General features: G+C 43.9%; 1 protein-coding gene across 1 annotated transcript in view; it reads right to left on the reverse strand.

Moving 5' to 3' along the window:
- Lrch3 (leucine rich repeats and calponin homology domain containing 3) overlaps positions 1–18,330 on the reverse strand; it is a 110,987-nt gene that overhangs the window by 7,006 nt on the left and 85,651 nt on the right. Inside the window, 6 exon segments of the mRNA XM_028860064.2 lie at positions 3,230–3,307; positions 8,037–8,174; positions 9,246–9,295; positions 9,298–9,351; positions 11,938–12,045; positions 12,848–12,890. Coding sequence (XP_028715897.1) covers positions 3,230–3,307; positions 8,037–8,174; positions 9,246–9,295; positions 9,298–9,351; positions 11,938–12,045; positions 12,848–12,890 — 471 coding nt within the window.

Here is an 18,330-nt window from a genome sequence, read left to right on the forward strand (position 1 = left end):
TGTCCTCACCTCAATTCCCTTCTTCCTTATTACAGAGGAAGAGCAGGCACAGAGGGAGGACGCTGACTAGAGAGGGGTAGTCGAGAAGCAGGCACACCACAGAGGCTCCATGGCTGAGGCAAGCCTTGTAATGAGGGAGGTTTACTACAGAGAAACCATCAGATGAAGCCATCACCCCTAGATCTGGTTTACTACTACACACAACAGAAACGGAGAGAGCATCTAAAGCTACCATTAGTAAAGTATTAGTGGACTCAACCTGGAAATGTTCTTTAGCATACACAGTAATTCCAGGCTATAAGATAGTAGACTCTAATACAGGTTTTTTTTTTAAATGCAAAACTTTTAATAAAAGCACAGTAGTAAAAGTGGACATCTATATACTCCCCTATCCCGAGGCTTCTGAGTTTCCCTATTTAATGGTTCCTTCATATTTTGAGAGTGAGCTGGGGATGGGCCCTAGGAAGGACTCTCCTATTGCTACACCCCCAGCCCATTTTCCAATAATTTGACTCATTTTTGTTTATCATTTGTCTTTCATTTTATTATTGTCTGAAATAGGGTCTCATGCTGCCCAGCCTTGTCTCAGACTCACTATAGAGCTGAAGATGACCTTGAACTCCATACCCTACTGCCTGCATTTTCCAAGTGGAGGGATTACAGGCATGCTTCACCACACTGGACACAGAGTTCATCTTGCACAACACTTTTTAGTCATACTGAGACGTAACGACCTGTATAGTTATTTTCTACCTGGGCACCAAGTCGACACGCTTAGCTACTACAGTGTAGAACGACTAAGTTCCCCGGCTCACAGTCTAGTTAGGCCAGAGGGGGTGAGAACAAACAAGACTGGGAATGCCAGCTTGACGCTACCACCTTGTGAATCTGTTCATTATCCTTCCTTCTGTCCAGAAAATGACTAATTTTGACAGAAATAGTAGCAAAACTAGAGCTCATCTTCAACTGGCAGAGAAGTGGGTGGAAGGGAGGGAGGGAAGGAAGAGGTGGCTTGTGTGGATGTCCATTTCCTCTTTCTGGCACAGGAGCTGAGGGTGTGGTGTGGATGGAAAGAGCCCCAGGCGAACCACCTGGAAAAAGATCAGTTTTGAACTGTACCTTTTCTGTCTCTGTCTCGCCTTTGAATAGCTCAGCTCAGGTAGAAGGGGTGGCTGAGCTGTAATGAACTCTCGTAAGCCCTGCTTGGGAAATGCTGACTTACATGCATGCTTTAAAGCACAGGGTTTTCTATCTTGCTGACCAAGGGCAGTGACATTCTGAAAGAGTTCCAGGTTCCGGCCTTTACATCTGAGACAAGATGGCTCTGGAGAGCCTGGCAGGCAGCTCTGATGTCTAGAAATGGTGCTGAGGAGGACTCTCAGCAGGCACTGGCACGGCAGAGCCAGCATGTTCCTGCTGTGCTTCCCATCTTCTGTACCGACACGTGCCACGCTCTGGTCAGTACATCTGATATGTATGGAACTGGAGCAGGCAGCAGGCATCCTGACATAAGACAGGAATACCTGAATGCTAATGTGCACATATGGACATTGGGACTTTCACTGTGGAGAAAATACATGCCAGTTCCCTAGAAAATGGGGTAAATGGTAAAATGGTTTCATAAGCTTTTATAAGGTAATGATATAAAAATGAAAAAATACGCCGGGCGGTGGTGGCGCACGCCTTTAGTCCCAGCACTCGGGAGGCAGAGCCAGGTGGATCTCTGTGAGTTCGAGGCCAGCCTGGACTACCAAGTGAGCTCCAGGAAAGGCGCAAAGCTACACAGAGTAACCCTGTCTCGAAAAACCAAAAAAAAAAACAACAACAACAAAAAAAAAAACTAGTTTGAATCTGTCCCTGAGAATAAAATAAGTCTACTCAGTAAGGCTAAAGAGCAGGTGTGGAATCCATGCTGGCTAACTAAGATGCAGGTGGGAACTGGCTTTCTCTTCTACTCTGGAAGGTGTGAAGCTGGAGGGGAAGGGTGCTTGCTGCATACATGATGCTGTGGCCTCCTGGCTCTTGGTCAGTGAGAGCAGGACAGTGAACTGGGTCAAAGGCATCACTGGGGGTAAATGGGGCTTAACTTGGAGCAAAGCTGGGTTTCTGATGGGCCCAGGAGCCAATCCTTAGTTTCCGACAGTTAATCAAGCGGCTGATAGGAGAGGCTGGTGTTTTTCTCTCTACAGACTAGACAAAACTAAGGTTTAGAGACTGGGGGGTGTGGCTCAGTGGCAGAGCATGCAGGAGGTCACAGCTTCCATCTCCAGCAACAAAGAAAAGAGAAACTGCCAGCCACACCACACCAAGCTGCTAATTTCTTTACACTGTTGCTAAGCAGGGTGGCTGAACCACAGTTTCAGCACTGGAATCTGAGGTGGGAGGGAAGCCTGAGCCCCAGAGCTCAAACACCAACCTGAGTATAAGGCTAGGTCAAAAAGCCCATGTCCGGATCATCCAAAACTCCAAGCACCCCTCAAGAGTAAAGCAGTTTTTAACTGCTCTTCAAAAGGGTCACTGAATGAACAGTGTAATAGCGGCTCATAGAAGAACTCACTGTCTTTTCCTAACAGGGCACGTGCTTACACACTGTCTCCGCTGTGCTAACTTCCAAAGGATTGCAGCCCAGTGGAAAAATGGGTGGAGCTGTTAAACCTCTAATTTAGTCAACAGGACTACCATCTGAATTAGTTGGTGGTACAGCTATACTATTTGGGTATTTGATGTTAGCATCTGGGAAATTTGGGTGAATTATACACAAGAACCCTGCTATTCTTGTAACATTTTGTGAAGTCTGAAATTATTTAATAATACATATATTTAAAATGTATTAAAAGCAAGTATTAAAAAACTAGAGCCAACAGGATTTCCAGTCTGAACAGTACTTATGTGAAAATATTCTGCTATGTGTACCTGTACAAAGGTCAGCTAGCGGGGATGCTTAAGAAAATAGAACAATTATTTTTCACTTATTAGTTATAATACAATTATTTAAATCAATACTTAACAATCTCTTTACAGATCCTTGGTAATGGGGGAAACATGAAAGAATATCGCTGAAGAGAATACTGACAGAGCCTTGTAATAACACATCATGTTAGTAGTGAGCAGCCTCGTTTGCAGCTAGCCCTGGTAAGAACAATTATACTTACACACGTGCACACGCGAACACACACACACACACACACACACACACACACACACACACACACACACACACACACGTTACCTGAGGGACACCGATTTTTCTGCAAGCATCCAGGAAGTTCTCCACATTTCTCCTGCATTTTGCCATTGTTAATTTAGGCTGCAGCAAGACAAGAAAGGGGGAAAGCATGTTATGGACAAAGGTCAAACAGGATGCAGCTTTAAAAGCAGTCTTGCTGGTTACCTCACACACTTACTGCTGTGCACAGTGGGGGCTCATCAAAGTTTTCTTAAAAGGTCAAACAGTGAATGCTAACCTCAATCTCACACAACTGTGGCCACCACTTAGTTCTGCCAGGCGTATGAAGCAACCCCAAGGTGGGAGTGGGGCTGCATTCAATAACAGACTATTTACAGAAACAGGTGCTGGCCTCGGAGAGGAGTTTGCCGCCTTCCAGTATCTGCATTTTGCTTTCGTTTAGTAAGGTAAGTGCTAAGAAGGTATTTTATCATTTTGAAACAAAACACACAAAAGAAAATTAGAGAGATCATCAAGAAAATGTGTCACCTAGTGGTTCACTATTCAGATGCGGCCATAACTAACAGTTCCTTTCTTTTGGTTCAGTCCTTTTGGAGGCAGCATCTCACCACACACCTCTGGCTGGCTTAGAACTCACTCTGTACACCAGGCTGGCCTTGAACTTAGAGAGATCTACCTGTCTCTGCCTTCCGAGTGCTGGGACTAAAGTGTGCTACCATGCCTGGTTGTATTTTAAATATTATATTAATTTTATAGGTATGAGTGTTTTGTCTGCATGTATATCTCTACATTATGTTCACGCAATAACTGCAGAATCCAGAAGAAGGTGTTGAGTCCTTGGCAGCTGGACTTTTGGACAGGTGTGAGCCACATGTGGGTGTTGGGAATTGAGCCTGGTACTCTGCAAGAACAGCCAGTGCTCTTAACCCTGGCCCTATCTTTTACATTTAACTCATTAGACACTTTGGAAATTAAAAAAGTCTTATGATGGCTACAAAGCTACTTTACAAAAGGTGAATAGTTAACGCAGGAAATGTGAGCTTTTCTGTAAAGATCTCTAAAGACTAAAAATAAAGAGGCATCCCATATTCTCTCAAAGTTCTGTTTCTCAAACTTTGGTTGTTATCATGGAATACAATGTAAGAAAAACAGGGATTTCATATTCTAAAATGATGTTCAAGTATTGGGTATGGAAGCCGGATGTTTGCAGGGACTATGACCTACAGATTTTTAAATTAGTAAGTGCGTGGACACTTGTACTATCTTTAGAAAGCAAAAGACTCCACTGGTAAAACCTGCGTTTTCTGCAAACATAAACATAACTCCTTGGCATAGGAAGGAACGAAACAGAAGCAGAGAAGAAAGCACTGTGACTTTGATTAGACAGACATGCAGCGGGGCTAGGATTAGCCTCGTCATGAAAGAAAAAGGCAAGCAGTGAGCCGGAAGGAAAGAAACAACTACCTTCCAGTTCTGATGGGATAACTCAAAGGATCAGGACAGACACAGGAAGCCAGTGCACAGGGAGGGCTCCCGCCCTGGTTAGCTTTCTACCGCTGTCAGACACACCCTGACCACAAGTACCTTGGGGAGGAAAATCTAGTTCATCTTACACTGTACAGTCCGTCATGGGGTGGGGAACGACCAAGCAGGAACTCAAGGAGGATGGCAACCCCGAACCAGGACCGAAGCAGAGAGCACAGAAGAACTGTTTACACTGGCTTGCTCTCTATCCATGGTCTGCTCATCTTGCTTTTCTACACAACCCAGAACCACTTGCCCAGGAGGAGCACTGTCCTCAGCGGCTGGGCCCTTACATCAATCATTAATATTAAATATAAATATAAATATTAATGTTTATAGAAGAACAGACTGACAATGTTGCTATAGGAAGAAAAAAACCATATTTCTGTGCAAAAGCAAGGGTAGAAAGGATAAAGCTAATGCTGCTAATTAAAAACTGATTCAAATGCAATTTCCTATAGCTCATATGAAAATGAAGGATCAAGAGAAGGAGACGTACGGGAGGAGGGAGAGAAGAAGTGAGGAGCACACAGTACACACAAGGACTAGTAGTAGTAACTTCAAACACAGAATTGTGGGGCAGAATGGAAGAACACCTGCTCTCCGAGGTCAGAAATCCCACGTTTCCACCCTCCTCTGGAAACTTCAAAGGAAAGGCTCATCCACCAGTGGGATGCAGGCTGCAGCCTCTCCATCATTCACTCCAGACTGCAGGACTCAGTTTCGTCTTAAGAAGCAAATCTTACAGGAACCCACTATCTCCAAAAGTTTCCCCAAAACTTCAAATGGCATGACATAGGATTTTGGGCAGCAAAGTCTAGCCTCTTTTATTTCTATAATGTAAAGCCTATGCTGAATATGAGATCTGAACTGAAAAGAAGAAGAAGATATAAAGAATTAGTTCTGGATATTTAAAATGAACCGAACACTTTTTCAGGCATTGAAAACTTTATTTTTAAGGTAGGTCTCATGTAGCACAGGCTACTTTAAACTTGTATAGACCAGGATGGCCTTGAGCGCCTCATCTTCCTACCTCAAACTCCTAAGTGCTTGGATTACAGGCGTGACCCACCATGTAATGTTTGTTTACTGTTAGAGTGTCAATACACACAGTGTGCGGGGCACGTGTGCTGCAGCGCTCATGGAGGTCAGAGGACAACTCCGTGCAGCTGGTTCACTCCTTCCCCTTTAATGTGGACTCCAGGGATCGGACTCTAGTGGCCAGGCTCGTGTGGCAAACTCCACCTATTGAGCCGTGTCCAACCCAAAACTTGATACTTGTTTTTGCTTTTGAGAGAGGGTCTCACTATACAGCTCTGGCTGGCCTGAACTCACAGAGATCCACCTGCCTCTGCCTCCCAATCCTAGTGCTAGGATTAAAGGTGTGCGACACCACCACCCAGCTAAAAGCATCTTTTTTAAAATACAAGAAAACCCTTTTTAATTATACCTAAAGCATTACTGAGCATATACAGCAAAGCAAACTCATGTTAAGAAGGTTATATTAAGAGCTGGGAAGACTGCTCAGAAGATAGAGTGGCTATTGCTTTGGCAGATGACCAGAGTGAGCCAGAATTCCTAACACCTACATAGACGCTCACACCATCTCTGAGTCCATCTCCAGGGGACCTGACACCCCCTTCTAGACTCTGCTGGAAGAGCAGTCATACGTACAGACCATATTCAGATAGACACATACACATAATTAAATAAATAAATCCTAGAAAAAGGAAGATAACTAAAAATGTAAAAAGATAATGTCCATAGGCCCTGATCCAAATTCTAAGAGGTAGTGTACTCCCCAAATTAGTAATGGTGGCAACTGTTTGAGCATATAGATTAATTCTTCCATTTAAAACCAAAGAAGAGACTGGATGGTGGTGGCACACACCTTTAATCCCAGCACTTGGGAGGCAGAAGCAGGCGAAGCTCTGAGTTTGAGGCCAGCCTGGTCTACAGGACAGCCAAGGCTACACAGAGAAACCGTATCTTGAAAAACAAAAAACAAACCAACAAACAAACCAAAGAAGAAAAATGAGGTGGTTCAAAAGCAAACATTGCTGGCCAGACCCCTCATTTCCCACTGTAGACAATGATGGATTTCTTTCCTCTGGCCCTTGTTTTCTACCCTTACTCCTACTCTACCACTGTTCTTGCTGTGCAAACTCCCTTTCGATGCATTTCTCTTATGTGTTTGAGTGTTTGCTTATGTGTGTACTACTTGAGTGCCTGGTGCCCACAGAGGTCAGAAGGAGGCATCAGGTCCCCTTCAACTGGAGTTACGGATGGTTGTGAACCACCATGTGGGTGCTGGGAATCCAACCCTGGTCCCTTGCAAGAGCAGAGTGCTCTGAACCTCGTCAGCCATTCTCCAGGCCTTATACCACTGATTTCTAAAGGTGAATCTAAAATTTCTTCAAACAGCATGATACTGGGCTAAAACCTGCTATTTACAATGTCTGGTTCATAAGGGCTGGACTTTGAAGGAGAATGCTTCTTAGTGATGTATTTCCTGATTCCACAAGCGATAAGACAGTCAATGAACTCAAACAAGTCTGGCAGGACTCTGCCAGCAGAGCAGCCAGTCTGCAGACACCAATCATAAGCCTGGCTCTAACCTGGAGCCAGGGGGGAGGTCAGGAAACTGCTGACCATAAATGGACAGGAAAGTACAAAGGGCCCTTTCTGCATGCTCCATCTCCACTGCAAACCAGGCTAAGGGCTGGTGGCAGGAGCCTTTCTGTGATGGGCCGGTGTACCAGCGCTCTCTAGGAAGCTCTCACAGGGGGCATTACACTGCTCTGCCTGCTGAACAGTCAACAAGCACTTTTCATATCTCCCCACTATCTACACTGATATAAACTTCTAACTCCTTGACGTGTTTTAAAGCCTCTAAAACACAGTCTAGGCTTAACTCTTAGCTTTATCCGCTGCCATCTGCATCCACACACTCACCCGGTGTGTGATCTAGTCTCAACAACTGAACAATTCCTTTATTTAAGTTGCTAGCTGGCCAATTCCTTACCTATACTTCATAATGGGATTAGTTCAACTTCTCCTCTAGAAGGCTTCTCTGAATTCTCTAGGCAGAATTAACTGGTCCCCTTTTGGTATCTCAACAGCATATTTCTTACACACCTCTTACAACACGCAATACATGCTGTAAAAGATTGATTATGTATCTGCTTTTTCTGTTGTCAGTGAAAACAAGAAAGTGGGGACTGGGCCCTTGGAATCTGCCTGCATCGCTAGCTTCCAGCACTAAGACTCCACTAACTGAAAAGCATCCTATGAATAGCCAATGCTGCCTGGCACTATAACTTACCACGGCTGGAGATGGGACATGAATGCTTGGGACAGATCGAGGCCGAACATGATTGGCTAAGTGGCAAAGTACAACACCATCAGTTAGAGCCGCTCCAAGATCACAGGGCAGAGATACTTTTAACCGGTACTCAATATGCTGCAAGGACAGGAAACGCCATGCATTAACTGAAGACTATCATATAGGGTATAAAAGCAAGACAATGGAATGTATCTAGTCTAGTTAGAAATCCAGAAAAAAGCTGGTGGCATATGCCCATGATCCCAGCATTTAGGATGCTGAAAAGCGGAAGGACTACAGCAAGTTTGAGGTCCATCTGGGGGTGGGGTGTGGGGTAGGGCAACAGTGAGTTCCAGGCTGGCTAGCGCCATAAAGTAAGACCTCGTCTGAAAATAAAAACAACAAAATCAAAACAAAACAAAACAGACTCCAGGGAAAAAAGGAAAGAACTTCGATACTCCAGTCCCATTGTCCTTCTGACTCAGGTCAGTGACTCACAGGGACGAGTGTCTGCATCACAGCCAGGTGACAGTGGTCGAAAGCACAACAGAAATGACCATCATTTTATGACTTAGGACACCCTAAGTCCTGGCACGGCAGTGTGTGCCTGTGATTACAGACTAGAGAGGAGCAGAGAGGAAGACTGAGAGATCAAGGCTGGAGGGACTGAGTGGGACCCAGTGAAAACGTGTCTCCACAAACAAAACCATGAATCCAAACTGGACACTTGTTCAATCCCAACCCCTCAACACGCACCTATGGTTTGAGAGTGTGCACATGCACACGAATCCTCTCTCTTTATAGAAAGGGTCTCACTATGTCGCACAGTCTGTTCTCAAACTGGTGATCCTGTTACCTCAGACTACTGAGTAGTTACATTCGTGGAGCACCATGCCACGCCTGGCTCTTATGCATTATAACTACTTTTCTGAGATTGCCTTTTAACATGAGAAAAAACAGAAATGAAAAAAATGAAAATGAACATGGCTATAAAGTAAGTTTTCAAAGTTAAAATTATTCATCTAATTTTCTCAGTAGAAAGTTTAAAGGAATTTCCTCAATAGTGGCATTTCTTTGACACTCATCACAAAATACAGCACACAGTGAACACGATGGACTTATGGTAATGGGAGAAGTGAGCACGTGGACAAAAAGCTATGGACCACAGAGAGGCCACTGCCAAGTGTGATCCCGAGATACTGCACACACTTTGCGCAGCTGGTCTATTAACTTCAGCTCCTCTTCTCGCTGTCTTGTCCAGGATCTGCAGGATCGGCTGCAGGTGCAGAAGACAGGGGAAGAGCTGCAGCACAACCTAGAAAACGTGAGGGGGAGAGGTCAGCTGCCAGGGCTACACCTGTCTGCCAAGTTTCCCTGACAACACAGCAGTCTTCTTTTTCCTTTCTTTCTTTTTTTCTTTTCTTTCTTTCTTTTTTTTTTTTTGGTTTTTTGGTTTTTTCGAGACAGGGTTTCTCTGTGTAGTTTTAGTGCCTTTCCTGGAACTCACTCTGTAGGCCAGGCTGGCCTTGAACTCACAGAGATCCGCCTGGCTCTGCCTCCCCAGTGCTGGGATTAAAGGTGTGTGCCACCCATACAGCATTCTTACTTTCTGGATTGATGGTTTAAAAGCATTTCCATCTAGGGCTGGGAGAGATGGTTTAGAGAACTTGCTGATCTTGTAGATATAGACCCAGTTTCACTCCCCAGCACCCATCTGGTGGCTCACAAGCACCTGTAACTCCAGTTTCAGGGAAGTCAATGCCTTATATTCTGACCTTCTTGAGCATGATGGACATTCATACATGCAAGTAAAACACCCCCCCACACACAAAGTAAAATAATAAATTTTTAAAAACAATTACTATTATAAGAAAGATAACAGAATTATTGAGTAAACTGAAAAGGGTAGTGGGCTGGACAGTGGCTGTGGTGGTTTGACAGAAGATGGCCCCATAGGGAGTGGCACTATTGGGAGGTGTGGCCTTGCGGGAGGAAGTGCGTCAGTGTGGGAGTCGGGGTTGAGGTCTCCTGTGCTCAAGCTACTCCCAACGTCACAGTCCACTTCCTGTTGCCTGCAGATCAGCCTGTACCAGCTGCTTCTCCAGCACCACGTCTGCCTACATGCTGCCATGCTTCCCGCCATGATGATAATAGACTAACCCTCCCAAACTGTAAGCCACCACCTCAATCAAATGCTTTCCTTCATAAGAGCTGCCGTGGTCATGGTGTCTCTTCACAGCAATAGAAACCCGAAGACACTAAAGAAACCCTAACTAAGACAGCTAAAGTACCACTGCAGTTAGAAATTTCAGATACAGAAATACAATGGCACTTAGTTTGAATTACATCCATTTAAAAATGTTTTCTTTGAAAAATACAGCAGATATGTAAAATTACATAGTCCTAAATAGAGGTCAAAAGTTATCCTTACAACATGAAATGGCTAAGTGCTATAAGAGAGATTTGCCAAAGGGTACCAGTATCCTAACCTCAAGGACCATAGATATATTTTGTCCATTGTAGACAAATTTCTAAACAGTCTTATTAAATAAGAAACACCCAGCCAAATACAGAGTTAAAAGCCCAAGAGATCAGAGCACTAGCGAGGAGACAAGACCACCTTATCTTACCACTCGCTGATGTCCTTCCCCTCCGAGAGAGACATTCTCCTGTGTGTCCTGTCTTTATTGCCTTTCTGTTCTGCCTTCTCATTGGCTCTAAACCCAACCACATGACTTCCTCATCACTGCCTGTCTATACAGACCTCCAGGTCTCTATGGTTGGTACTGGGATTAAAAGTTCGTGTCACCACGCTTGGCTGTGTCCTTGACCACACAGAGACTCTGCCTGCCATGTGATCGGATTAAGGGCATGGGCTACCACTGCCTGACTTCTATTTCTGGCTTGCTAATGATCTCTGATCTCCAGGCAAACTTTATTTATTAACATACAAATAAGTTCACATTTCAGCACAATTAAAATATCACCATAGCACATTTTTGAGAACTTTCTATAAATTAAACCACACTGTATGTATTCTTTGCATATGGCCTCTTTTGATCAAACTAAAGATATTTATCAGTACTGCACATCTTGATCTATCAGTATTGTTGTATGTATCATTTTCACTACTTGCATGACGTTCCACTGTACAGATACACCAATGTTCATTCCCTTTCTACTGTGAACATTCAATTTGGTGCTATGATAAATAATGCTACTAGAAATGTTTTTGTATCTATCTTTTGTTCTACACATGTGATTATTTCTCAAAATAAAACTGCTGGTAATAGGTATACAAATGTTCAACAGTTTGTCAATGTGAAAGATCTGAGAAAGAGTTCATAATAAGGGGAGAATGTTCTTTAACTGAAAGAGCATTTTATTTGTTCAATCTGTTTTTGGTTTTGGCTTTTGAGACAGGATCTTGCAATGCAGCCAGGGCTAGCCTTAAAATCAATTCTGCCCCAGCCTCTTAAATGCAGGAATTATAGGTATGTACCATCACGCATAGTTGAAACACTATAATATATATTTTGGTTTTTCGAGACAGGGTTTCTCTATGTAGCTTTGCGCCTTTCCTGGAACTCACTTGGTAGCCCAGGCTGCCTCGAACTCACAGAGATCCGCCTGCCTCTGCCTCCCAAGTACTGGGATTAAAGGCGTGCGCCACCACCGCCCGGCTTATAAAATGTATTTTATATGGTACTAAGAAAATTTCTAATCCAAATAAAAAACCCCAAGATGCTCCTAATTTCATGTTAGTGAGGTTACAGACACCTGCAGAGCTAACTCTTACCAAGACGGTAGCTAGGTGCGCAGTTGAAAAGTGTGCAAGAGCTTTCCCATCATTGTGTAAGGCCACCCACTCTGCCATGCCTTTACAATCACCACCACTCACCTTTGTTAGTTTCTGCCCTAACAGCGGCTCGGAAAAGGAAGCTTTCAGGGCGTTGGGACTGATTTCTCTGGGTAGCAGCAGGAAAAGAATATGCAGGGGAATGATGGACTATATCAGCATGGAAAGCAAGATGAGGTTAATGGAGATGGGAAGCAAATCAAAGATGATGTAAACAAATGTCACAAAAGTCTGATAAATAGCACAAAAGGAAAATCAAACAAATATGGCAATGGTATAAAATGATGATTCTATTCATTAGCGAAAAACTCATGTATAAAAGTAAAGCTGCTTATTTATTTTAAAAATTCTATTATTTTAGTATATCAACATTTAGTATATCAGATGCAGGTTAAAAGTTAATACAATGAACTTAGTCTCTTGCAAACCTATAGCCCTGTTAATTCCTATTCATTTTTTTTTTCTTACCAAATGGCTAACTAGTGAAAAAGAAATCCTAGTAAGGAGGTGCTTGGGGGTCGACTCAGTTGGTACAGTGCTTGCCTCGCACTCATAAAGCCCTGAGTTTGATCAGCTGGCTCCCCAGCACTATGGAAACCAGGCATGGTGGCAGAGCTGATGCTCTGGGGTTGGAGGAGATGCAGGAGAATCAGACTATTCCTTATCTTTATACCAACTAACAACCAGCCTGGGTCACATGACATGTTCATCTCTGTTTCTGTGTCTGTGTCTGTCTCCTTCTCTCTCTCTCACATGCACAAAAATCCTGGTAAAGAATACCTGTGGTGAGCCTGGTAACAGGCACCTGTTGTAATCCCAGTATTTGGGAGGATAAGGCAGGAGAACCATTAGTTCTGGCTAGCTTGGGTTATATAACAAGACTCTGTTTCTCTGTCCTCCACCCCCCCCCAAAAAAAACAAACATTAGATACAGCATTTTTGTGTCTATTACCTGTCTCTGTTGTAGGAAAGCTTGAGGTAACTCTGTCATCACTCTGTGGAGAAACAGATAATATCAAGTTACTACCCAAGAAAGGGCAGTTTCCACATTTTAGTAACTTAGGGAATGTAAGAAAGCCATGTACCTTCCCTTCAAAACTAAGTCTAGAAATGAAAGTTTGGTGAAATTGATTTTCTTAAAAAGACAATTTTTTTGCTTAGTTGTGTTTACATAATGCATTCTCTAAAGATCTAATGACCTCTCCAAACACTGTGGGAAAGGATCATTTTAAGACAAAAACAATTATTGAGAAATATACCAGAAAGAGAAACTTTACTTTTTTTTTTATTACATTATTTTTTTTCATTATTTTATACACCGACCACAGTTTCCCCCTCTCCTCTCCTCCCATTCCCTCCCCGCATCCCCTTCTACCTCTACCCCATCCACTCCTCCTCGGTCTACATTCAGAGAGAGTAAGGCCTCCCATGAGTCAAGGAAGCATGGCACATCAAGTTGAGGCAGGAACAATCTCCTCTCTCTGCAACAAGGCTGGGTGAGATAACCAATCCACCATGGGAAATGGGTTCCCAAAAGCCAGCTAATGTGCCAGGGACAGATCCTGATCCCACTGCCAGGGGCCCCACAAACAGACCAAGCTACACAACTGTCACACACATGCAGAGGGCCTAGGTCGGTCCCATGCAGGCTCCCTAGTGACAGGACCAGAGTCACTGAGCTCCCAGGAGCTCAGGTCAGCTCTCTCTGTGGGTTCTTCTGTAACGACCTTGACCACCCCTTGCTCATATAATCTGTCCTCCCTCTCTTCAATAGGACTTCCTGAGCTTGGTCCAGTGCTTGGCTGTGGATCTCTGCATCTGCTTCCTTCAGTTACTGGATGAAGGCTCTCTGATGACAATTAGGGTAGTCACCAATCTAATTACAGGAGAAGGCCAGTTCAGGCACCCTCTCTACTATTGCTACGAGTCTTAGCTGGGGTCATCCTTGTGGAAACCTTAATTTCCAATATAGTTTCTTTTTTTTTTTTTTTAAAATGATTTATTTATGTGCATTGGTGTTTTGCCTGCATGTATGTCTGTGTAAGGGTGTTGGATTCCCTGGAACAAGAGTTACAACAGTTGTGAGCTGCCATGTGGGTGCTAGGAATTGAACCCAGGTCCTCTAGAAGGGCAACCAGTGCTCTTAACTGCTGAACCATCTCTTAACCTCTCTAATTTAGTTTCTTAAGTACTATTTTTTCTTTAGAGAGTAAGATGCAATTTTCAAAGAAAATGTGATGGTCATTTCTTAATTTCTGTTAAAAATATATTTAAGCCGGGCGGTAGTGGTGCACACCTTTAGTCCCAGCACTCGGCAGGCAGAGGCAGGTGGATCTCTGTGAGTTTGAGGCCAGCCTGGGCTACAGAGTGAGTTTCAGGGAGTTGCTGGGATGTGGCTTAGTGGTAGGTGGCTTACATAACATGTTCTGGGTTCAACCCACAATACTATACATGCACACATATACACACATATATATAAATGCACACACAGAAAATGATAGATATTTTCTAGAACATTTGAGTACTAACATTTTCCTTTTGGTTTTATATGACAGGATCTCTCCATGTAATTCTGACTTTCTTGGAACTCTACATAGACCAGGCTACCCTCAAACTTATGGAGATCTGCCTGCCTCGGCCTATGGAGTGCTGGGATTAAAGATGTGTGCCAGCATACCTGGTCAAGTCCTAACATTTTCAATTCATTGACAAAAGTGTAAAAATGGAGCAGTAACTTACTAAGTGGATATAAAGTTTATCTGCAAAAAGGAAACAACGTTCAGCTAATCAAAACAGAAACGCTCACTTCCTTAATCACTGTGCAGTCCAGCTCCTTGCCACCTCAGATGCCCACAGACCCTTCCGTGTCCAGTACAGTGGTGGTGACAGTAGAGCCTGCCTGCTGGCAGCTACGACCCTGCAGGTGGCCATTACCTACTTGGCAACCAGAGCATTCAACATCAGCCCAAATGAGACATTTGGTGGGAACTGCGTGTCAGTATGGTGACCCTGACAGTGTGGAAGGGGAAGGATGTCCTGGAATTGCAGCTGGGGATGAATCCAAGTTCTAGCTTGTTTTTCCTGTGAGGAATGATGCCAAAGAGCCCACATTAAGCAGGGCCAACAATTCATGGGCAGCAGTGAAGGTCGCTATTGAGAACTCTTATGGTGCAACACTGAGGAACACGTCTAGGTAACCAAAGCGTTTTCCCTTGATGTCTTCAGCACTCAAGCCTAGGCTTTCACAGCTGAGAGTAACAGGTTTGGGTCTGTGAAAGAATGTGCGCAGGGTGGAAACAGCATGTGAAGTCCCACTGCTGTAGGCAGTGCCCTGGAGTCCTCCTCCTCACTGCCTACCTTATCAGCAGGAAGAGGACTGACTCATTACAGTTACTAGACCATCTAGCCTGGGGAGGAGGTACCACAGATACATAGGAGCCTTTTCTCATGTCTGAATTTAGTTAGGTGTGGAAGGGAGACATACTTTCTGGAAAACTTTTTGTTATTGTTGTTGTTTGTTTGGAGATGGTTTCTCTGTGTAAAGAGCCCTGGTTGTCCTGGAACTCGTTCTGGAGATCATGCTGATCTTGACTTCAAGAGATCTGCCTGCCTCTGCCTCCCAGTGCTAGGATTAAAGGCATGCACCATGAAAAGCTTTTTATATCTGCTTTATCAAATGTGAAGTTCATCTTGCAACATTCACTATGCACAGAGGAAGAACTATTGAAATGATGGCATTGATTTTGCTAACTGGGAAATATTCTACTATTGGTTAAATGTTAATGTTCCCAAAGCAGAGCTCTAAGAAGGGGCTAGGGCTTTTCAGAGTCAGAAAAGAGTTGGTGTTTGGTTTCTTCATTCTTTTACTCAGAGTCAGCCTTACAAAGGGAATCTCTGGTCTGAACACTTGGGCCTGCTAAGGAGGTTGATCATTAGGCTGCGCACTTTGGAAGCAGGACAGGAGATCAGGGAAGTCCTACCACACAAGCATTAAAGGGTCAACCTCCAGAATCCGGCTGGGGCACAACTGATAGTGTTTTCTGGGCTCTGCACCCACGAGCCAGCTCTTTTCTAAGGAGAAAAGGGCGTTATTTTCACTTACTTTATGTAAAGTGATTTCCAGTCTTGTGTTGGCATTCAGGGTGGCACTGTTTCTGCACTGTGTATAATAATGCTGACCTATGCACTGTGTATAATAATGCTGACCTATCCTGTGGTCTGGGCAGACTGAACACTGAGGATCAGCTCACACAGTGCATTGCCTGTGAGGGTGCTAATAATAAGTCTCCTTGTCTGTCTGGCCTTGTGCTTCTGTGATCCACAAGAGAGCCCTGAAGGAGTGCTGATGGTGGTCTGGGAATCTGTGTGGGGAGGCAGGGTACTGCTCAGGTGCTCTGGGTTTGGGAGAGTGTTCGGACAGCCAGCCTTCTGGTCAGCACTCGAGAAAACTAAATGGTGCTTTATTTTTTGTTTTTATTCAAGAAATGTATTTGTCAAGATTCTAGATACAAAAATAAAAATAAAAATGTTTACTAGTTAAGGATATTGAAGATACAACAGGGGAGTATAATCAAATAAAAACAACAACAACAACAACAACACTTTAGGCCCCGATACCCAATTACATCTAAATCTAAGTTTATGACATGATAACAAGAGATTTCTGAACTAATCATGGCTTTAAAATTACATTGGATCTTAGCAAAGAGCTTGAGAAAAGTGGCCAAGACTTTATTTTTTTATTTTTTATTTTTTTTGTTTTTTGAGACAGGGTTTCTCTGTGTGGAAAGCTTTGGGCCTTTCCTGGATCTCACTCTGTAGCCCAGGCTGGCCTTGAACTCACAGAGATCCGCCTGCCTCTGCCTCCCCAGTGCTGGGATCAAAGGCGTGCACCACCACCGCCAGGCCAAGACTTTTAAAACTAAGACATTTATCAGCGTCCATATTTCTCCCTCTCAGGTTTTGTCATTGTCATTAATCTCTTATTTGTAGTTGAAGTTTTGTGAGATGAATTAACCATGATTGAATTTTAACTCTTAGAAAAAGTCATACTGTTGAGAATACTCTTTGGACAGATGTCAAAAACACTTTCTGGTAATTATTTCTTACTTTGATGTTCATGGCCTAAGAACTATTTTTTTTTCATTCTGTGTGTGTGTGTGTGTGTGTGTGTGTGTGTGTGTGTGTGTGTATTTGTGTGGGATGGAAGATGATTTGTTGGAGTCTGATCTTTCTTTGCACCTCAGGCTGGGAATCAACTCAGGGTATCAGTCTTGGCAGCAAGTGCCATTATCCACTCAACCGGCTCCCTGGTCCAAGAATTTAGATGTGTACAAAATAAACTGTACTTGAGTAAAGACTGGAAGACTGGATTGCATTTCTGGTGAAAGTCATGTTCCTCAAGATAGAAACCAGGTTTGGCATGTTGAGAAATAAATGGAAACTTAGGTAAGAAATTGAACTTAAAACAAGAGTAACAGGAAGTAGAAAAGGAGACTCACCCTGCAAATGAGCTTTTTCTAAAGAAACAGGCTGGACTGGGGATACGGCTCAACAGGAAAATGCTTGCCACACAAGCAACAGGTGTGAGGCCAGGAGCTTGTATCCCCAGGACCAAGGAAATGCCGAGTGGGCAAGGGAGCCACGTGTACTGCACCCCTAGGGAGGCAGAAAGGAACCCTGGAGCAAGCTCACCAGCTAGACTAGCTCTGTCTGCCAGCTTTGGGTTCAAGCAAGAGCTTTTGCCTCAATAAGTAAGGTGGAAAGCCACAGAGGAAGATTCTAAATGTCAGTCTCTGGTCTCCACGTGCACCCATGTGCATACACCACACACACACACAGACGTGTGGGGAGAAGAGATTAATATGAAATAAGACTATTCAAAGGATATGAGCTAAGAAGAGAGTCTGCTAAACACAGACATTTTCAAGGACCAACGGTACAGAGGAAAACATAAGTGTTTCCTTGGTCCTTGAAAACAACAGATTGTGGTGGTCTGAACAGGTATGGCCCCACAGTTTGAGTGCTTGGCCTATAGGGAACAGTGGCACACACTTGTAACCCCAGCACTGGGAAGGCAGAGAGGAAGACCCCTGGGGCCTGCTGAGTGTGGGTGTTGTATGGATTCATGTGTTGGTGTGGGTGTACTGACCCATGAGTATCACTGTAGAGATCCACATTCAATGTTGAGGGTTTTCCTGTGCACCATTACAGCTTTGTTTATAAAGTGTTGTGGTTTGCTGTGAACTGGTACCTCCAAGCTCTTGTGCTTGAACACTTAGTCTGAGACGGTGGCACTGTTTTGGGAGGCTGTGAAACTTTTGGGAAGTGGGACCTGGCTGGCTCAGGTAGACCACTAGAGAAAGGCCCTGTTTTCAGTCCTCTCTTCCTGCCCTATTGCTAAGACATACTCACTGTGGGACCTCCGTCACCACA

The sequence above is a fragment of the Peromyscus leucopus genome, chromosome 12 (genome assembly GCF_004664715.2).
Source record: "Peromyscus leucopus breed LL Stock chromosome 12, UCI_PerLeu_2.1, whole genome shotgun sequence".
In the NCBI taxonomy this organism is placed as follows: Eukaryota; Metazoa; Chordata; class Mammalia; order Rodentia; family Cricetidae; genus Peromyscus; species Peromyscus leucopus.